Source organism: Kryptolebias marmoratus, linkage group LG19 (assembly GCF_001649575.2).
Source record: "Kryptolebias marmoratus isolate JLee-2015 linkage group LG19, ASM164957v2, whole genome shotgun sequence".
Lineage (NCBI taxonomy): Eukaryota > Metazoa > Chordata > Actinopteri > Cyprinodontiformes > Rivulidae > Kryptolebias > Kryptolebias marmoratus.
The window spans coordinates 17,046,305-17,069,215 of record NC_051448.1 but is presented as its reverse complement, the minus strand read 5'-3'; the positions used below and the strand labels follow the sequence as shown (position 1 = coordinate 17,069,215).

The following is a 22,911-nucleotide window of genomic DNA, read 5'->3' as shown; positions in this document are numbered from 1 at the left end:
GCAGAACCCCTCAGCAACCTCATTTGCATAAATCTGCATTCCTTTTAAAGCCTGTCTGACTGACTGCTGAGCTGGCAAAGGTTGTGCTTATGTAAGCAGAGCAGTTAGATGGTAAATACAGAGGACATTCCTTCCACAAGTACAACCCTGAAACCCCTTTATTATAAGCCTCCGAAAAACCCCATCTGCCATGTGGGCTATGATGCAATCTCAAAACCAGGACTTTTTCTTTAAAGCTTGTAAAAAATATATATATATATATATATATATATATATATATATTTTCTTCCCAGTGACATTATGCAGCAGTCTCATTACCGTTAAATCCAATAACAACAAACTACGCGTTCATCTGAACGCAGATCGAAGAGACCAACGACTGAACCTGAAATGCAGAAAATGACCCGAAATGCAGTGACGGGGCTGTAACAGTGCCACAGAATTACACCAAAAAACAGGAAGCAAGACGTAGAGCATGCACGTCAAGCTTACATGAACTGTAGACACAACAAGAAGAAGACGAAGACGGCCAACACAAGAGTAAAAAAAAACAATCTTTTTGTGGATAATACGTTTAGTGTCAGATTAAACTCCAAACCCACAAAGTTCAGGACAGTAAGAGTTGACTGCAGTCGTGTCTGGCCCATTATCAAATTAAGTTAAATACTTTACACACAAAAGTCCCTCTTTTAAAAATATTCCCATTTCCCTAATTTGTAAATGTATACTTGATGTATATTGTAGTTTCTTTGTGTATTATATTTGTATTGTTCAATAAAGTGATAAAAAACTTCTTTGGTTTTAGATTATTTGGTGTAATAATAAGGGGCTTTTGCTCTGGTTGACTTAAGAGTTTTATTGTTTATCAGCCTTCTCTGTTCACTGAAGTACTATAGTATATGACTGTTTTTATGTAGTCGAGAAACTACGGGCATTATTGTTGCATGTCATGCTTTGGGTCTGTAGGTTTAGGTTAGAGGTGGGGCTATGACATCATGGTTTTCAAAAGGATGTGTTTAGGTTGTTCACAAGAAAATACAAGGGTGGCATTTAAAGATTTTCTTACTCATTTTTGATAAACACCCATTAGGGTGGTTTTTTTTTTTTTTTTAAATGCTGTTTCCACTGAAATCTTTTACGTAATCACAACAATCACGGGGTTGACATGTAATCGTAGGTGTTGATGCTTTGACACTTGCACGGGAGCTTCTCCTCAGACTGAAAACAGGTCCTTAAAGCCACGCCGATTCTAAGTAAGGATTAAAAACTGGTTCAAATCTTCATTTCAGCATTTCAGAAGCGTACTCCAGCAGATTAAATCATAACCGTGGCAGTGGCTGCAGAAGCGAGCTGAGGTGGGGATGATGTGGGCACCTGGGTGGAGGAGGGCAGCAAAATAANGGGGGGCTGCCAAGGTGGGGACAAATGGCGCTGAGGCAAGTACGATGTGGGAGGAGGTGGACGACAAACTAATGTGCATGGGCAGGAATGCAGTTTTGCGGGCCGTGACTTTCAAAAACTGGCCTTTCAATATGCAGCCACTTTGGCTCGTTGGTTGGTTGGTTTAGTCACAATCCCTTAAAAGTCAGTAATACTGCGAGGAAAAATTTGCAGTTTTGAGCCTCCAACTAGTTGTAGCCCAGAGAAATACCACCTTATCTCTGAAATGAAGTGTTCCAAAAGCACGAGGACAAATCTCGCAAATGAAACAGCTTTGAGACGCAAACAGAACATTCCCATATGACGTCTGGAGCTTTACCCTCTGCAGAAAGAATGGGCTCCATGAGGAACTATTAGCGCAGTAATGGGATCTTACAGAAGAGCTGTCCAGGCAGACAGTTATCTCATCCCAACCACAGCTATAAATGGTTCGGATGTTGGACCGCAGTTATGCAGCTGCTCACTCACTCCGACAGCACCGCGGTGAAGCTAAATGAAGACGACAGCAGTTATACTTTGCCATCGTCAGGAAAACAAAGGCAGTAAAAAAAAGGAAACAGGAGAATGACGGCGCGACGCTCTGTATGTCACAGAGACGAGAAATGCTGCGCAGACGGAACAAACAACAACCCAAACACTAAAGAAACGCTCATGCATTTTTAATGAGGGCTTAGAGCTGGCTGCATCCAAAACTCCAAATACAGAAGAGAATAATTATCCACTTTACCAATTTTAACTCTTCAGCGCTTTTCAGAGGGAGAAAACTGAGAAGTACTATGACCTGCCGCTACAACGGGCCCTCATCTGAGAGGCGTCTGGACAGGAACAAAGACATGTCGCCAGCTCACGCATCCAGATCAACAGGCTGGTTTTAACGAAGATTCCTGTATGAAGTGGAGCTTCAGAGGAAAAGCACACTTCGTGGCAAACTAGAGTAGAGGAGAATGAGCGTAAAGGCAGAACCTCACTGGGCTGTGAATGTTGGGAGACTAGCTGGCGAAGAGGTAGTCTCCAAGACGTCTCAAAATGTTCCCAGTTTCCTCATGTGAGTTGCAGAGGCTCTCAGTCTTGATGTCCAGGTCTAATCGGTAAAGAAAAAGCAAATCAAGTGTACTCCAGTAGATTAAAGCATGAACATGGTGGGGGAGCTGCCAAGGTTGGGACAAAGCCCGCTGAGGCGAGTATGATGTGGGCAAAAAAGTACCGTGCACGGTCTAGAATACAGTTCTGCTACTTTATTGCTTCTCCCAAGGGTGCTGAATACATCAGTGAGGGAAACTTGACTAGATCATCAAAGTGTTTGCTACAAACTGCTGGCGACAAACCGCAAAGGGGATTTGCAGCGGGAGCTTCCAAAATGTCTCAAAACGTTTGCGAGGGTTCTCAATTTCCCTGGCTCGAGTCTCAGGGCCATGTAGTGTCTCAGGAAATTTGAACATAATCCAAATTTTTTTTTTACTTTTAATGGTCACAGTGTCGTGGCAGGCATCTGGAGCCTGTCTTGAACCCTTCTCAATTTAGGTCATGTAATTCTAGAGCGCTAGAGCTGAGGTTTTTTTGGTCATATGTACGCAAACTCCCAGCAAATGTTGCCAAAAATCTGTGCAAATGTGTCGTTCAGTGTGACTCCAAATGAAAATTTACATATTTTCTTGCAATTTTATATCTCCAACTAGTTCCCAAAAGTCGCAGCCCAGTGAGATTCCACCTTAAGTCCTTTTAGCTAGCAAATAAAACATGAACAATGTTGTTGTTCAAATAAATATATTGCCAATGTCAACATAATTTGATCATAATTAGAGGAAATCACTGAGATATGAGGTATTTTGGATGCCAACCATCCTCGAGTGTCATTAAATCCCAGCAGATGAGGAGAGGCCCAAAAAGGTGACATTACAAAAAGACCAAACATTCAAAAACAACATGTTCGTTATAATGGTTAGTTTCGCCCAGCTGTTTATATACACATAATTGAAGGCCATTAAGAAGATTACGCAAAGTGACCTCTGTCGAGAAATAATTGCGATTAGACGATTATGCAATAATTCTGACAGGCCCGATTCTAATTAGTTTCGACATAAAACAGGAAGTTCAAAGAGGTCAAGAGAAATTGAGTTAATGCCGACACGTGCACAGACACCGTGTCCTGACAGGCAGAGCGCTCCGCATAAATTCAACAGAAACGGCGGAACCCGTCGCCAAACACATGACACTGATTAAATATGCCAGTAAACACTTAACTGCTGCTGATGAATAGCTTCATCAAGCCGTTTGTTCCAAACATCAACCGTATTCGCACCCTGACATTTACGACTAATGTCGTCACTCAGCTTTAAATTTTAGAGCGCTTAAAGTTGACGGGATGATGAAGTGCTTTTTGACTTTGTTTATATACTGTAGCCCAGCGTGTACAGGGAGTTTGAAATGGCGTTGTGCATTAAACAGCGGCATCATAAAGATATCAATTCCATAAGTGCCAATGTAGCGCTGAAGCCAACTTTTAATAGGCCTAAACCTTGTATCTGAATTTATAGCCATTAGGTTTATTACTGTTGCTCATACAAAACACACACACACACATGCAGAGCGTAGACTCCCAGGGACAAATTCCATTAGCAAGTGAGACTAGAGGTTTATAGACAGATGGTTAACCTGCCTTGAATCTGATGAAGACTACAGCGGGACTTAATGCACACACGCAGAGCCTCACACACACATAAACACCTCGTAAAGTTTAATGGAGACTCATCAGCTGGTGATTTCATTACACACCGACCTCCCCGGGACCCCATCGGCCGATTGTCGAGCCACACGTTCTTGGTTTACGATGCAGGGCCATCGAGCACAGCAAGCAGTTCTATACGCTCTTTGGTTTGATGCGTCCTCTGACAGGACAGAATCAGAAACCTGTCAATCTAACAGCTGTCTGTATGTGTTATAAAAGACCAAAAGGCAAGTTGGATTGCCAAACTGAAAGCTAAAACTGAACATTAAGGTTGGATGGTATCCATTTAAAAAAAAAACTAAACCTTTAGACTTCCTCAGATTATACCATGGTATATGGTATTAGCATTTGCCTAAAAGTCTTGTCGTGTTGTCTCATTACTTTTTAAACATTTTTAAATTATTTTACACTTACTTTCTCACATTAAAGATGCAGATAAGTACTGTTGTATCACGGATTATTTAAACATCAAATTTTTATGTATCGTGAAGCCATAATTTATGTATGGTCGGAATTAAAATCACAGAAATTTTTTAAGGAGACTATTCAAAGCAATACTGCTGATATAACTCTGTATTCCTTTAAAGCCAAATATTATACAACCCTAGTGAACATGCCAACATGATACTGTGGCATTAACGTGACCAGTGTTTTAATAACATGACACAAACTGAACTACTGTTCTTTTTAAAGAAAAAAAAAAAAGGACCGAACCACTCAAACCTTTCAACCAGTTTGACATATAGCGATTAGCCTTGAACGATCTACCACTTTTAGTGCCTTTATTACGCTCAGAAGAACAGCACCAGACACAAGATGAAGACAAGTGTATCCCAGCCAGCGCCGTTGGGCGGGACGCTACTTCTGAATCCGTTGTCGTCGGTGGAGCCATCTGTCCTTTGGGAATCGCTGTGTCAGCTCAGATTAGCTGTGAGGGACAACAATCGGGGCGACACCGCCGTCTGCAGGTGGTCCCCCTGACTCAGTGGGTCTAACTAATAAATATGCAGTGAAAATAAGCGTGGTGAACAGTGAATCGCCACCAGAATATAATAAAAGAACCAGCCACAGACGAAGACATGGTGCGACAAAAAGGGAAATAAGAGGTACAAGCACCGATTCCAAACAAAACTAATTCTGTTGCTTATGTGCTTGAAAAAGAGGGGGGGAATCAGCTCTTAGTGGATCTAAATAAGCCATTAGCTTTTTTTATTTTTTTGTTTTTAATGCTTGGTTATCAAACCTTTAATCAGCTTACACCAGATTAATATGGAACAACACATGCTGACATTTTGTTTTTGATAGAACTCTGTTGGGTTCCGTGTCGGCTTGAAAAATTCAACATTTTCATCTGTTCCGGTCCTCCTCTGCTAAATGTGTTCCGGTTCCCTCCCACAGTTTAACGCAGGTTGGCTGAAACGGTTTCACGCTGCAGGTGTGAATGTGTTCCTCTTCTTGTTGGTGCATCACCCCTGTGATGGAGTGGCGACCTTGGCTGGAGTGGACCGACCCATCGCTCAGTGCATTCTGGGAATGGTTCCAGCGTGAAAGCATGTGCAAGATCCAGAAAAAAAAAAAATGATTGGATGGATGGGGTCAGCAAAGTGATCAAAAAGATAGAAAGCCTATAAAAGCCTGATAAGACCCCTTAAAACCTCCTGCTGCAGGCTGATAAGTCATGTCAATGAAGGCGTTTATACGTCATGAGCATAAAACACAAAGAAACACCGTCCAATGTGACCCGTCTGTCACCTTTTCCTTTCAGCATGTGGGATCACTAGAGGCAGGTCAGCACAAACAACTGTTCAGACATAACTTTACGTAACCCACTCAAGTGTGTTTAGTACAACTTAACGGCAAACTCCACCCACTGCACCTCGCATCCAAGTTCCTGTCAGCACACACTCCTTATTGACATTCCCCAGAAATTTAAAAAAGGCACGATGAGGTCCCACCCAAGAGCCATTAACATCTGCAGCGTTGCAACAGCCACAGTTTTATCATCGGTATTTCACAGAGACGGTTGTAATTCATCGGAAAGGGGGGAAAAAAAAATGTGAGAAAGTCAACTTCAGGACCACCGCTGAGATATTTAATGATAGCACAACCTCTGAGCAGTAGGACGCGCTCCGATCTGCATCAGTGTGGAAATACCTTCATATTGTCAGAATTGTTTTTAATGGATAAAGTTACAGACTGGAAGGCAGATAGGGAGGATAAAGTTTGGAATCTTAAACGTCAGGAACAAAAAAGAGACAAATTGTCAGAGATGTTTCTTGAATTACTCAAAAATCTACAGCTTAAGCACTTCTGTTGAGCTGTCTGCTTCGTTTCCCGCCATGATCTCGCCACTCTCTCTTGATACGTAAACACTGTGTCTGCTGGAGAATTTTCCGAATGAGCACAGGGAGTCTGTCGGACGTTTCTGGATGGGAAGGGGAATTAGCTGTGATGCATTAGAAGTGCATGGGAAAAGCTAAACTCTTGGCTAATTAAATACAAACAGCTAAAAGACTGCAGTTAAAATTTATACTCCGTAGTTACGAGGAACAATGTGTGATATATTGCATAATATATAACCTATTGTGCACTGGGTGTTATAAATTAATGGATGGAAAGGGGGTATGATTAAATAAGTTAACCTTCATCATACTCCTTTTCAGACTCATATTCACTGAAAAAGTGGTGTATTTACATGTATTTGAGTATGTGTAGGTGATACTGAGGTACTGTATTTACATTTAGAAATATGAAAGTCTTTGTTGTTGTTGTGTCTTTTGTTGGTGAAATATCTGTCTGAAATAAAAAAAATATCATCATGGACGTACATCTTAACTTTCTGATGTTTTTTGAAGGTTTCCCAACTTGACCTTTAATGCAACAGCAAAAAATTCCTCATGATCTCCTACATCATATACAGTACATTACTTCCTATATTATATACTTGACTTTTTTATTTTGTTTTTCCTCACAGGTTTTTTTTCCTCAACTTGATCCTCCTCTCAGCCAGCTCTCGAGTGGATCTTACTCTTCCTTTCATCTTGTTTTTTTTTTATTTTACTTTTTTTATGTTATTCACTTTCAGTCGTCTCTGCTTGAGCCTTCAGATCTTCTGCAGACTCCCCATAACACCCAAACCTCCAGTTTTCCTTTCGATCTCACATTACTCAACTTTGAGCATTTCTGTGATTTTCCCTGACGGTCACCGATGTGGGCTCGCACTGTCCAAAGATTTTCTCCATCAGCCTTTCCAAACGCCTGGTGAACCGCCTTGCCGCGACTGTGGTAATCACAACATCGACGCAACAGGAATCGACCGAGGGAAGCCGCTCTCGTTCTTCTTATCTTAGACAGTATTTTCCAAAGAGTCAATTATTAACTTCTGTGTGGAAACTGCTTACGTTTTATCCTGCGTCTTGTTTCCGCCTGGACCTGAACTGGAGGATTACAGAAACATTAGCCCAGCCTCCCTTTTTGGCTTTCCGTTCACTGTTACTGTTTGCCCAACAGGCGCCAACTACAGGCAGGCCCTACTGGTATAAAGTGCTCGTTCCTCCTGGTAGTAGCTCAGCTTTAAAGCAATCAGCAGCAGGGGGAAAAAAAAGCAGCTATCTGCATTCCTCTGCAACGAGATTCAACTTGTTGTGGAGTCTCCTAAAGAAAAACATAAAGTTGTCAGGAGAAAAGCGGATTTAGAGAGTGGAGTCGAGAAGTGCATAGCTAAACGAGGTGCCTGTCAGTGGTGAAAGCACAGAACGGCACAGCCCATAATGATGAAAAAGGGGCATAGTATCCTAGCAACAAGCCAAAAAGGGGAATGCTGCTTACTCTGCAGTGTCCTCTTGGATCTAAGCCGTGGATCCTTCCAGACGTTCAACACAGCTAATCTCCCAGTGTGTCCTCTTTCTCCCACCCCGTATCCTTCTATGGCCTGTTAGGACAGCGGCCTGCAACCCAATAAGAGCATTTTCATCAAGTGCACATGTCATTTACCACACACTGTAAAGGGCTTAAGAGAGTGCCTTGGTTTTTACAGCGCCTATCATACGCAGGGCTACGTGCTATGTGTTCAAAAGAGTGGTGGGCAGAGATACAGCACCGGATCGCGCTTTCCAAATCCTTTTAAGCCATCCTCTTCCAACCTTCTGCCATGCTGCTGAGAGCCACGGCAGAGCTACAACATCAATGGTTTAATCCCCCTACATCTTTTGTTGACTGAGAGGAGATTCAGCGTGATAGAGAGCATACATGGTAGGAGATAACACACAGTCATACAGCTCCTGAAATTGCTTATGGTTGGCTTTGCTTATCTGCTCATGATTGTGATTATATAACAGTGATGGGTGCCGACAGAGACAGCCATGGGTCAGAGTTAGATTTATCAAGAAAACTGAGAAGGAACTCAGAGTTGGTTTATCTGCGCAGTGGTGTCACGGCGAGGAAATGCATGCGTGTTCACTGTCTTTACTCATTCGTCCAGATTTAAAAAGCCCTTACAGAAAATTTCACATCTTCACCTGTCAGAACAATTACGTTCTTGACTCGCAGAATACTGCTGGCTGTGACAGACATGTTTTTTAAAGACATACCTCAATACTGCTCGTCGTCTTTACATGCGTTTGTTGACTTCAGCCAACTTGACGTTCAAATTAAAAGCATAATGTTTTCGCTATTTGAGAACATTTGTATAAAAAAAATACAAAATTCAGCAGCACCAAACACTACTATACAAACAAAACCCTTGTTATTTCTTTTATAAAACTTGAAAGTTTGATGAAGGTCAGAAATTATACTTGAACAGAAGTGGAAAACTCTGCTTTCTTTATTGGCCAATAAGCGGACCAGTCCCACTTAAAAATGTTTACTTAAGTACATTTTCCATTTCTAGACAACTCTGATGAGGGATTTTTTTATATGACTAACCAGCTTAAGGTGTATTTAAGACCTAAAGTTCTGCAAACAAAGGGTGTGTCTCTTTCAGACACGTGTACTGCTGCCACTACCCAATGGCCACAATCTCACGACAACTTCATCCAACCATCCATTTTCTTTACCTGCTTCTCCTTTCTGTGTTGCTGGGATCTGGTGCCTATCTCCTAATGGTGAGCTTGAAATATCCAAACAGCTGAATAACATATCAAACTAGAAGCACTCAGAGAGAGCAAACCCCCGCCAAGGCCATAGGGTCAATAAAACATAATGTGATCCGGATCATGAACTGGATCACCATCAAAATTTAATCAATTGTTTGTTAGTTTTTTGTGACAATCCCTACATTTCCTCTAAATTTCTTGCTAACAAACAGAGAAACAAACACAACATAACTTTGACAAAGGTGTCACCTGTGGCCTTGACCTTTGACCCCATGACCTTGAAACCAATAGCCATCATCCTTGACCCATGAGGTGTCCAGCTGTGCAGTTTGACATTCCTACTTTACACGGTTGCAGACTTAGAGCACAAGATCACCTCTAACCTTGACCTTGGGATTTGACCGAATCACTACCAAAACAGAATCACGTGTTCCTTGTTCCATGTTTGACGTTTCCTGAAAATTTCATGAAAATCTGTTTATAATTTTTTTTTTTTGGTAATCTTGTACACAGACAGACAAACAAATGCTACCAAAACCATAACCTCCTTGGCAGAGGTAATGATAGGCATTTCCCCCCACGGTCTGGGTATTTACCATTGTCAAACTTGGACCACAGCACTTCAAGAGTAAGTATAGATCTTCTGAAGTCTGGTTCTGTGGATAGGTTAGGAACAATTATTATCTTACAAAACGTAGATAGCTATTTGATCAAGCTTGATTTCATTCTAGAACCTTTTGTTCATTACATCAGCAAAGTTTCCTGTAAAATTATATTTGGTGACGTTATTTCTCAATCGATGTAAGGCTAATTAGCTTTTAGGTGAGCTAAAAACAGAATACTCCAAGTAAAGTGTTAACCCATCCCTGCTGCCTTGCAAGCTGGCGCCCAAGTCAAAAAAATGTGCTGATGCTGAACTCTCTCATAAGCAGCAGATGAGTGAAGATCAGAACCGGAGAAGCCACAGTGCAGAAAAGGAGAATAATTGGCTGTCACGAGTGTCAGCTCCTCTCAGCGTGTAAGTGAGATGAATAACTGGCTCAGTTTGCCTCATCTAACACTTAACCAACTCGAAGTGAAGTTAGGAGGCCATCTGGACAGAAACGGGCATCTTTTCTAGGCATCATAAAATTCCAAAGCCAGAGACATCATTTCATTCATCAGTCTCCACTTTTTTTTTCTTTGTTTTTTGTGGCCAACAAGAGCCAAGAAGCCTTTTAGACATCTGCTGAATCCAAAGCCGACTCTGATGACGTTTCAGAGGACTGGATGGACAAATAATTAGACTTGAAGAGAAGCACATGGACATCCCTGGTGACGGTCACATGAACACTAACACAAATGTTCCCGTTCCATGATACATGCAACCACATGAGACGTTAAAGAGCTTTCTTTGTTTGCATCCCTCTTCCTCTGCCGTCCAGTACTGACTGAGCCAAGCAAACTCATTTTCCACGAACTTGCATTTGCATACGATTATCAGCTTTCACGTTAAGAGCTTTATGATTGCCACAGAGGGCGGAATTGAACATCCATCACTTGGCTCAATTCAAATAAATAATAATCATTTTGATCAGTCCATAAAACCAGAGAACAGGCTCAGTTAGAAAGGATTGTAAATCCTCATTTTTATTAAATTTAACAAAACCATCTGATATTGGACACGCAGGATAAACGTGTTTTATTTGCTCTGTAAAGTCGGAAAGTTAAGAAAGAGACTGAGAAACATTCTTCTTACTGCTTTTGTTACACCACGTGGATGAGTGAAAAAAGCTCCGCTAACAGATGGTCTTAATGTAGAATATTACCAGAATGGAGAAAAAAAAGGGTGGAAACCATGCCCCCCTTTTTAAACTCCCCCAACTTATTCCACGGTATCCAGTTTCGACGTTCATCTCACTCGCAGTTCTGTGTGATTGATTGTCACCCTAAAGTAAGTGCCTCCTCCTTCCAGGGTAAAGGTAACAAGTTGCCTCAAGCCTCATGCCAAACCCAAACAGAGAAATGTTTAGTTAGACAGAGCGGCCTGCAAGAGGAAATTGGTCTGCAGAACAGCAAAGAAAGGTTACCTGAAACCATCCAAAAGAGAAATGGAAAAAAAAGGGAAAAAAAAAAAACATTCCAAGAGGATGTAGCAACAATGCTGTAGACTGTAAAATTCATTCCAGATGCTTCAGCCGACAGTCAAAACTCCAAACTATCTCATCCATCTTAGTGGCACACTGCCAATTTCCCTTTTTTTTGCATGCATGACAATTATATGCAACTTTCCCAGATAGGAATTTATGTTCAAGTTTTCCACATCTACCTATCTGAACAAATTTTGCGGAAACTCCAAACAAGTATTTTGGTTTTTGCCGCTTTTAGTCATGTTGGACCCACCAGAAGTGGCGACGCTGGAGCGCAGCCAAGCATTCAAGAGAACAATCAATAACTGTTAAAGTGCAGGTCGGCTGGAGGTGACAGCGCTGGGTAAAATGTGAGGAAAGGGAAAGACCTCTGCTGACTTCAGCCACCAATGTCACAGCGACCCAAACCCAAGAGCTGACCGACAGAAAATCCAGATGAACGCCTCGTTCCTCCCGGGCCAAGAAAGGAGCTGATGTGTTCCAACCTGGGACCCTTCCGCTGCTGGAAGGTCATGGTTTGTGTTGCGTAGACAGAATCGAACTGCTGACGGGGGACTTTATGCTGCCGTCCCAGATGAGTTTTTGTCACTGCGCCACCTGAACCTATTTACTCTTCAACTCCCTGTTGTGTCTCCAGTTTGCATCCTAATCAGTTGTTCGGATCTATTGCCATCTGACTTGCAGCACAGATCAATAGGGCTCCTGCCAAGGGTGCAGTTCTTCTTAATAAATAAGATCAGCCTGTGTCAGGTAACGGCTGGCTGCCTGAGGGACAAACATGGGACACAAAGTAGCAAAAGTAAACACAAGTTTACCAAAATGCTTTCTGAGAAAGACAGTATGGAGAAGTTTTAGAAGCAGGCATTTAAAAAGAAAAGGTTCTGCTATGGAAATTCAGCAAAATTACTCATTTTCTTGATGTTTCTTAGTCAATTAAAAAAAATACTGAAGCACTTTTATCAAACACTGCATTTAGATTGCTTTTAGTAAATAAATAAATAATATTCAAAGTTATGAGATCAACACATCCACTGGTTTGTGGATGCCTCACTTTGAAGCATCAAATATTTAAAAATGATCGTCCTAGCAGGATCAATGTACTCAATATCAATATCATAAAGAACTACAAGAAATTGAGCGTTTATCCTAATAATGTATTTGGCCAGAGGAGACGATAGTGGCCATGATAATAATGCACACAGGAAAACCAGAGGGAGTTAAGATGACGAAAGAAAAAGAGGAGTTAAATCTGAATTTATAACAACTAATACCTACACGGTGATATTCAATATTATCACCACAGCCCTAGTTTGAAGTCTTAACTTTAACATTTTAGTTGACTTGGGTTTTTGAAACCTGACTGAATAAAGTGCACACACCCTTTGGCAGATGGGATCTCTGGTATATTCTGTACAGATTATACCCAAAATGAAACACTAATTCTTAAATTGCAAACCCACATCCCAATAATGTAATTTTCAAACAACCAGCGTAGAACTTGACACAAACTTTACTTTACTGATGTGGAAATGATGTGCACCTCATTAGGCGTAATGTTACCCAGGGGTAGAAAAATGTTTGATTTCCAAAAGAAAGGAAAATTATTTTAAAACAAAACTAAAAAAAGAAATAGGCTTGGTTTGCCATGAATTCGAGTGACAATGTAAAAAAAAAAACTTGCCAGCCAAGTTGTGTGAACGTGTGTGTTATATCACTTAAAGTGATACAACACATAGTGTGAACATAGAAAACAACCAACAAAGAATATTATTCTTTTATCATCAATTAGTCGGGTGTTGTAAAACGAAGTTGCCAAGCTGTAGTATAATGAAACGTGTGGTAACGCAGGAATGTTTGTGGGTATCTGGGTAGGAAACATCTGCTTATCACCTTTAAATTTGACAGGCTGACTTATCTGCTTGTTAAAAATAACCTCCTGCTCAAGTGAGGCTTTCATGTCAGTGGAGTCTGACAGAACTTGACTGCATCACCCCCCACAACCTCCACCACTCTTTCTAGCTCACCCCTTGATTTTTGCGTTTAAATGTACTTAAGAAAAAGAAGAAAAAAATGTATCTGCTTCACAGCTATTGGGAGGATATTTTGCCCTTTTCCCTCAGATTGATGATGTTTTATAAGTTCACACAGAACGTATGCATGGAGGAGGAAACCAAAAAGTCAGTCATTTTGTTTGTCCTAAAATTTCTAAGTTGAGAGCACACACACACAAACACACAGCTGACCTCACTCGGGTTGGCATAATTCTGCACGGGTCAGCCAGCATGGAGGGCGACCATGCCTTAACCGAACACCCCCCTCTCCCCTCCTCCTTACATCTTAGTTCCCTCCGCTTCACTGACTCCAGAGCTAGGCGTGGGTGCTGTCCACTCGCCCCACTGATCATTGCTGTCGCCTTGGCAACTGAGCGACCCAGCCCCTTCAGCAGCCTGCTGCCCAACAATCAGAAAAGAAGGACATCCACTTAAATCACCACAGACATGCGGGGGGGGGGGCTGAGCCAAGTGCTTTAGTACTTGCCTTGTAGGCTGTCTGCATGAGGAAGATGGGTGGGGAACGGATTTGTTTACTTGTTTCCTTCTGAGATGAAAAATGTGGCGTTACATTATGTGATTTGTAAGAAAACATGATGTTTTGCGTAAAAAGATTATATCCGCTCACCGGCAGCTTTATTAGGCCCCACCTGTTCAATTGCTTATTAACACAAACAGCTAATCAGCCAATCACATGGCAGCAACTCAAAGCCCTTAGGCATGAAGACGTGGTGGCATCAGAACGGGGAAGAAAGGGGGATTTAAGTGACTTTGAATGTAGCGTGGTTGTTGGTGTCAGATGGGCTACTCTGAGTATTTCAGAAACCACTGATCTGCTTGGACTTTTACAGACAACCATCTTTAGGGTTTAAACAGAATGGTCAAAAAAAAAAAGAGTAAGAATCCAGTGAGCTGCATTTGTGTGGACAAAAAAGCCTCGTTAATGTCAGAGGTCAGAGGAGAATGGGCAGACTGGTTTGAGATGACAGAAAGGCAACAGTTGCTCAACTAACCACTCGTTCCAACAAAGGTCTGCAAAAAACCATCCCAGAATGCACAACAACACGTCTAACCTTGGAACAGATGGGCTACATCAGCTGAAGGCCACACTGGGTACCACTCCTGTCAGCTAAGAGCAGTTCACACAGCCTCACCAAAATTGGACAATAAGAGATTGGGAAAAACATCTCCTGGTCTGATGGGTCTGGATTCACTGGACTCCAACGGTCTCCACAGCCACCAGATTTTAATCCAGTCCAGCATCTTTGGGATGCGATTGGAACAGGAGATTTACATCATAGATGTGCAGCTGACAAATCTGCAGCAACTGTGTGACGCTAACATGTCAACAAGGACCAGAATCTCTGAGAAATGTTTCCAACATCTTGTTGAATCCATGCAACAGAGAATTAGGGCAGTTCTGACAGAAAAGGGAGTCCAACCTGGTGCTAGCAAGGTGGACCTAATGAAGTGGTCCATGATGAGCATATTTCAGAGGTGACAGGCCAAACACATTGCAGCTCAGACTTGTTGAAAACCCGCTGTTGTGTTAACTGCCCAAGTGTCAGATCTCTGAGAAAAGTCGGCGACCGTGTGGGCAAGGCCCATGCTGGCTCTTTAACCTCATTCTGTCAGGCTGGGCACTGCACAGATGGGACAGACAGATTGGATCAGACAGCAGGTTGGCGGGAAACAGGAGAAAGATCAACTCGGATGGGGAGAGAAAGAGATTCGCGGGAAAGTCTGTCAGCTAGGTAAGATAAGACATCGAGGCAAAAGTTCAAAAAGCAGCATTTGTTCTTCCATCTTCCTGTTCCTCTCTCCATGCGGTGTCATCCCTGCTGTGTCACAAAGAGGAGAAAGACCCACTTCCTCTTTTGTTTATCCTGGAATGCGGGACGTCCTGACAGGCAGGCTTTTCATTGACAGTACACAGCTGAGAGTTTCCCCCTGTGGCTCTCTCTCTTAACCTCTCCTGTGTGGGTTTATGAGAGTGTGTGTGTGTGTGTGTGTGTTCCATTATCTGTGCTTTATCAGTAAACCAGGCCAAACACAGAGAGACAACATGCAGGGAAACACAATCCAGAGATGTCTGCGTTAAATCCAGGGAAACTCCCAGATCGTATCTGACGCTTTTTCTACAAGTTTTAACAAGACATAATCAGATCTTTTTAGTGGAATCATGTAAATCTCCGGGATATGAAGGCACTTTAGTTTCCCAAAGTGGCTTTATTTTTATTTATTTTTTATTTTTTTGCTCTTGTCTGGGTGTGTGAGTTTTTCCTGTAACCAAAAGATTTCATTACCTACTGAACAGATTTTAATACAACTTTCGGAAAGTCATTTTTGGACGTACATGTACAACTGATTACCTTTTGGAGTCAATCCAATTGAAGGTGGCTGCCACAGCTAATCAACGTTAGCCAACGCTAAAATGGTTATATATAACTCAATCAATTTTACAGATATTAAGCCAAAACTTGATGTGGGTCAGTCACAACACAAACTCTGAGCGTGACATCTCACGATATGGCATGAGATCGAGCATAATGTCATTTTCAAAGGTTTGACCAAAGCAGCTACAACTCCGTCAATTCCCAACATAAGATCTTCTTAGTTTTAAACTCTGGCATGAAAGATTGCGTGTGATGTACATGCGTTCAAAGAATGGTAAGGTTTTCATTTCTCTCTTAAGTTTTGGGTTTGCAAGACATCATCAGGTAGGAAACATATCGAGAAAAGGTCACAGAAACCAACTCGGCCCATTAGATCACAGAACGTGGGAGTGGACAAACAGGATATCAGCGACGGAAACATCCAACTCTTGCTCAGTCAACCCCCCACCTCCTGCTTTTTTTTTTTTTTTTTTTAAAGCCTTCAGACATGCAACAACACAATGACTTGAAACAACTGCCAAGAATGAAACACCATTGTGTTGCCGAACCTCTGGCTTCCTCTGAAAGAAAGGAGCTCTCAAAGAGAAACTCAAGTGTGACTGGGTGTGACTGACTCAGGTTTATTTAAGAACAAAATGTATTAAAGCCGGACTTTGACTCTTCAACATAAAAACTGCCCTATTGTGCACTTTGAGTCAACACAAACCAGCCAGAAGAATGTAAACACTTAATCTTTGGCTTTAAAGATTCTTGATGCACACCGCCACAGACGCACATAAATGTGATTATGAGGCCACTGACTGATTTGCGTTGACACGATGACACGCACAGTCACTGGCGGCCAACTGGGAGAGCTGGTTCCACAGTTTCAATTGAGAGCTTTTAGCTTGTGTCACTCGCCAAGTGTGCAAAAAAAATAAGAAAAAAAGAAATGAAACTGAAAACGGAGTTTTCTCCTAAACGAGAAAGTGGAATAGCTCGCACTCACTCAGCACCTCGTATGATGTGACACATACACACATGGAAAGGCCAGGTGCTAATGGATTAAACACATTTTCTTAAACTGCTCTGCCAATTTATGAAGGCTAATTAGAGCCCAGCTGGAGCCGGAGTGGGCGGGTTTATGGGGCGACTTGGGCGCAAGTTCTCAGGAAGTGCAATCAATGCAACACACACACACCTTGTGGAAAATAAAAATTAATCTGCAGTGAATCACCAACCTATCTGATAGGTTTCTAATAGCCAGACTCAGCTGAATAAGATGGCAAACTGGATGGCTCAAAAAGATTATGGTATTAATAGAAGCTCATCCCTTGAATACATAGGCCTAGCAGTTTTGTGACGACTGCTAACAGGTCCTAATCACAACTGAAGTAGAGAAGAGCTCCCTGAGATTTTTCAGTCTTTTGTACACCATTTCACAGACTACATAAGCATGGCAACTGCTTGCATGTCAGTTACTGTAGTGGCTCAAATCAGGACAAAGTTCACCTGGTTTAAGTGAGAGGCAGAGTACTGTTCACTCCCATTACACAGCTGTCACACATGAGAGGACAGTCATTTTGGATTCAGTCTGTTTTAAAAAAGATAATAATAATAAGGAACCACCTAAGATCACCTGTTGTCTTTCATGCCAGAGATGCAAGAACAGTAACATCACAGTTTATTTTGGCCATGCTAATATCTCAAAAAGCTAATAATACAGAAACAAGTGTCCGCCTGTACTGTAAGATGCAGCTCAAAGTTGTGAGCCGAGTAGCAAACAGGATTGCAAGACGATCAAGATACAACCAATCACATTCGCGAATCAGTGAGTTTATGGGAGCAAGGCCCCAATTCCAGCTGGTGTGGCACATTTAACACCAAAAGAGTGCTCAAAAGATGGGGCACCGACTTGGAACAACACTGAGATGTGACAGATTTGTGGTTAATTTGTTACTTCTTGCAGCAAATCAAACAAAAAGGGTTGGATTTCTTTCTTCTAAGGTTTCAAAATGTTGGTGTAGGTAAAGCTATTGAGTACTCAATAATTGATCATGGGCGTTTTCAGACCAAACAGTTATAAGGACTCTCTGACGGTTATAAATCTATTCGTTCCACTTTGGAGCGACCATAAGGACCTGCATCCTTGGTGGTCAGCGCAGCTTAATCACTTATGTGACATTCAATGGAGGACTCTAAAGTTGGAGCTGGGTGTTATTGATCTTTGGTTTAATTTTTAAAGCAGAATTTGAAAGAGAGCTGCAAACATTCATAAGAAGGAGTTACTGGAGCCAAGACGTCTCCAGCAGATCAGCCTACTTTGTTTTGAACACAATTATAGAAGGGCACGTCATAGCAGAGAACGCCAACAGTAAAGTAGCTTTAACATATCTTTATGAACCAGTCACATACCCTTAGGAGAGTGAAAGGTCCTACTCAGACAAGAAAGTGCCTACCTACCAGGAGCTAGAAAAAAGAATCATAGTTTAACAACTATGGATGGACACAGTACCCGCAGTGCGAAAAAAACAAAACAAAACAAAAAAAAGGCAAACTACCTCAATAAGAGGGTCTTGACACTAAAATAAATACATTTAAAGAAAAGGTTATGTTACAACTTTTCCTAACTGAGTTCTTTCAACTTGTTATTGCATCGATTCCAGCCAAGAAGCAGACGTTAGGCTTCGCTGAAAAGCAGGCAAACCAAACTGTATGATTTCCTAGAATCAGCTTGAACAAACATTTTCTAAGACAATGTTTTGTTTACTATTCGTTTTTAAAAATCATACATTAGTGTACAAGAGCCAATACTGCACGAGAAGTGAAAACACAGCACAGCGAGGGCTGCTGCACTGCCAGATATCCTGCTGACAGAACGTGAATTGCTACAAAGACCAAATGAGCTGAAGTCAGTCGGTGTTTTACTGTTTCTCTTTCTCGATATAAGGGAGAACCTGCATCCACTGGCTTGTTTGGAGTGCCTTTATCTGCTGAACTAACACAACCTTTCCTTAAAGCCACTATCAGCTAAAAGGGCCGGGGAACATGTGAGGGTTCTGCTAAAGGTCAACAAGCAGAGAGGGTCTTTAACAGCGGCTCATCTGGACATTGTCAAAGCCGCATTTCACTGTCCCGCTTGGCCACTTTGTGGTAATCTGCAGCTACATTCAGTTCGGAAGGTACTAAGAGCGAGCTTGACGCAAATTCGCCGTGACAGCATCGTTTTTCAGGCGGTCTTCGGCTGGAATTGGGTTCTGCGAGTTCAGAACAGAACGCAGACGTTGAAAAAGCCCGCCGCGTTTATGAGGTGGGTTATGAAACCCACGGCGTGGCATTTAGAAGCAGATTTACTGATTTATCTGCTGCTTCGTTTTAACCAGAAGTCAGCACTCTCAGGCCAAAATAAAAGAAGAAAGGGTGGGGTGGGGTGAACAGATGTGTCGGTGCTCAAGAAATTCAATTAAGCAGACAGTGGGATGTTGTCAAAACCCAACTTCTATTGAGCTCAATATGCCCTCCAACAGCCCCCTCCGCTCCGCTCCCAAGCTTCCCAACCAGCCTCTTAGCGCCATTCAGCCACTCCCCCACTCCCCCAACAACCCCAAGCGCCATCAGGGGGGCCCTTTGCCTGGGCTCCTCTTCTTGTGTCCTTTTTTTGATCAAAAGAGATGGGGATTTTACATATTCAGACACAACACAAGAAGTCTAACTCAACATCCAAAAGTTGAAGGTGCTCAATTCGGTTTTTAGTTTAAATAGACAAAACAATTTTTCTGCCTCATCCTCGTCGTTCTCTCGTCCCTCCTTCTCCTTGACTGAGTTTGTGTCTGGCGACCAGACAGATGCTGCTCATTTAGCACTCGAGCGGCGGTCCTCGAGCTCGTCTCCTAAACGCCCAGGGGAGCCCGTGGCATTTGGACAGCGTTAACCGAAACCTCTCCAGACCCCTCACACCGCGGGGAGATCCAACCTCGCAACATGGTCACTCCTCTCGGATTTCAACCAGCCAAACGACTAATTCCGTGCTGGTGAAGAAGACCCATTTTTCCTCCCTGGTCTGTCACACAGAAGCCGGTGTCACATGGAGGTTTACATCCAAGACATTTTGAATTCAGATCTCGTGAAGTGGTTATGAACAACTTCATGTTGTAGATAGCTCTTTGAACGACCTCAATTTAACCAGACAGAGCTTAATTTTGACCCAATCGATGCACTAATGACTAGTCCAGTTGTCAATTTAGCACGACACAGTTATTTACATAGAACGTTATGGTTATTGCTCGCACTAATAGCAGCAGCAGCTAGCTATCGCATTTCCTGCATAGCCTGGGGCACTTCCAAAAGGAATATCTATAATATTTTTGTCAAAATAACAATGTAATGCAAAACTGACAGCACTATAAAAGGTTTAAAGAAATTATGTTTGCCTGAACCGCAATGAAATTTTTGAGATTGGAGGTTTTTTTATTTTTCCACTTGGGTCTTGACCTGACTCCAATTAGCTATTAGCTTGTCAATTTAGTCCGAATTAAGATCGATTTCTCCAAATTGAGGCCATTCGATGAACCATCTACAACAGTTCATATATTAATTGTTCATGGCCTCTCCACAGAACCCCACTTCAAACGAGCAGACTTATTAAGAATTATTTATCGAGGAGTAAAACAACTGTTTGATCTCCGCGCTTCAGCTTATAGTAATCCAACGTGCAACAGTGAATTAGAATCAGGGGGGGGAAATTTGCTTTGTTGTTCTTATCAAACGACATCTTACGGAGCGTCGGTGTCAGTCCCGTTCTTTCCCAAACAAAGTTGTTTACCGGGACACAAAAGTCGGGCAGATTTGCGACGCTCAGCCTTGTCTTTCACGAGATAGCACTGGTCTCATTACGAGTGCACCGGCTCGAACAATGGCATCAAAAACCCACTTTTCAAATGAAGCCAGCCCTTTCCCAGAGTTGTGGATTTGTACATTGTTGTCAGCGACGAACACACAGCGCCTCGTGGGCTCAGAATGTCACATGCACACAGCGAAACAGCAGCTCAGAGAGGCACCATAGGCCACTGCAGACACAACAGTAATGTTACGTAACTAAAGCCTAAAAACATGCTTTTAATTTTGTGTGTGTGAGCTTGAGCACATGTTTGTGTGTGTTTTTTGGATTAAGGGTTCTCCCTCGAGCAGGATACCATCTTTTTTTTTTCTTGTTTACCTGCACAGTTGCTACCAGAGCGCAATTCCAGGAATGTCTGATGGATAATGCGACGCGTGTGATCTGATTTGAGGGCACCTGGTTTGATCTCCTGCACGCCGCACTGTCCTTTTAAATCAGGGTGAAATAAAAATAGTCTAAGCTAGAGAGAGGATTTCTTCTTTTTTTTTCCCTACTTCAGCAAAGTGGAGTTTATTCCTCTTGCCAAACAGATCATGGTGCTAACTGAACAAGGCTTAGTGTCCTCATGTTCCAGCATAGCTGGGTTTTTTTTTTTTTTTTCTCTCCCCCTCTTCATCCCTGCATGCAGCTTTTGGACGTGTATTTTGGTCTTACAGTGACACTGAATTCTGGTCCCGTGCCATGCATCTCGCACAGGCCCAATGCGGAGACGGCCGCTTTTCCACTGCCAGAGACGGCAGCGATAATAGGCGAACGACCCCGATAAATTCAATTTGCCCGCGCCCCATCTAAAAGCCATTAGGGCCTCTTCTAGTGCGGTGACCTAAATCAGTGCTGACTCGAACGACGGGTCGGCGAGGAACTGAAACGGCCCCTTAAAGACGCCGTGTGTGCACTTCTGTGGGTGTCCCGTAATCACCCCCGATCAGGACGTCGCAGAGAGAGAGAGAGGTTAAGCTGAGAAACCACACTCCTCAACCACTCTGATCAGGACATCAGAGAAGTCAGATGCAGACAAGCAGTACGCAGTCTGGTGGTGTCAATCTACTGATTTATCAGCTTTAATCAAAGCATTAACTTCTGAACTCCTCAATGACACGACTGCTGTATTAAAATGTGCTCTCTCATTGAGCTTTTTCTTAGCAGAGTCTGCAAGAGCCAGCCTTTTACGTAGGAAATAATGATTTAATGAAACATTTAGGCCTAATGAACCTGTTTAGTATCATATTAAGCTAGTTTTAGTCTTAGTCACTTATACAGATTTACTTTAACCATGATTATCATGTTAACTGCAAGATTAGGAAAGTTAACAATCAAAAGTGGACAAAAGTGGCCCGCGGGCCGGTACTTTATTCACTGGCATACAAAGTGGGGGTTCGTGTGACAAGCATCTTATGACAGCAGGTTGTGTCTCCATGACCCCACAGTGTGTACTCACCATTGAGCCCATTGGGGGTGCTCCTGTGATGGTGCGGCGCCGACAGGTCGTCCATTGACCTCCGCATGGTGGTTGGGCCCATCTTACTGTTCTCTGAGGGCTTACTGTTTATGTGGTTGTGGTTGTGGTGATCAGGGCTGCCAGCACTGCCCGTGCTGGACGTGCTGCTGCCGTCTCCCACGTCCCGGACGGTCCCGGAGCCTCCGTTCAGGTTGGTCAAGCTGGACTGGCTGTCTATGGAGCTCCTGGAGCCCGCGCCGTTCCTCTCCTCGTCCAGCATGAGGATGATCTCCTTCAGCTCGGAGTTCTCCCTCAGCACGGTCTCCTGGTTGGCCTCCAGCTCCTTCAGCTTCATCATGTAGGTGCCCACCTCCTTCCACATGGAGCTGGCGGTGAAGCGGCCGAAGCGCTGCCACTCCCGGGACAGCTTCTTGCCCTTCTGCCGGTCGTCGTCCAGGAAGCAGCAGAGCTCCCGGAGCTCATGGTTGTCGTCCTGCAGCTTCTGGTTGATCTCCTTCAGGTTCCGGATCTCGTGGAGGTGCACCTGCAGCCGCCTGTTGATGTCTTTCATCATGTTGCCGTGCTCGATCATCAGGGTCATCTTCTCGCCGTCGACCCTCCTCAGCCTCCTCAGCAGCTCCTCCTTGGTGCACCGCAGCAAGTCCTCGTCCGTCAGCTGGCTCAGGTCATCTTTCGGCCCCTCGGACGGATTCTTAGCCATGACTGTGATTTGAATCTCAGTTTGTGAATACTGTCCCTTATA

General features: G+C 42.9%; 1 protein-coding gene across 4 annotated transcripts in view; it reads right to left on the bottom strand.

Annotated features, from left to right (window-relative positions):
* The window catches only part of ccdc85cb (coiled-coil domain containing 85C, b), a 52,656-nt gene that overhangs the window by 29,547 nt on the left and 198 nt on the right, over positions 1-22,911 (bottom strand). For 3 of the 4 annotated variants that reach the window (XM_017409182.2, XM_017409183.2, XM_017409185.2), the window contains exon 1: positions 22,149-22,904. In XM_017409182.2, the coding sequence (XP_017264671.1) occupies positions 22,149-22,869 (721 nt within the window). In that variant the 5' untranslated portion in view covers positions 22,870-22,904. Of the gene's footprint in view, positions 1-22,148; positions 22,905-22,911 lie in introns of those variants that run through there. The other variant, XM_037981597.1, reaches the window with a different exon arrangement.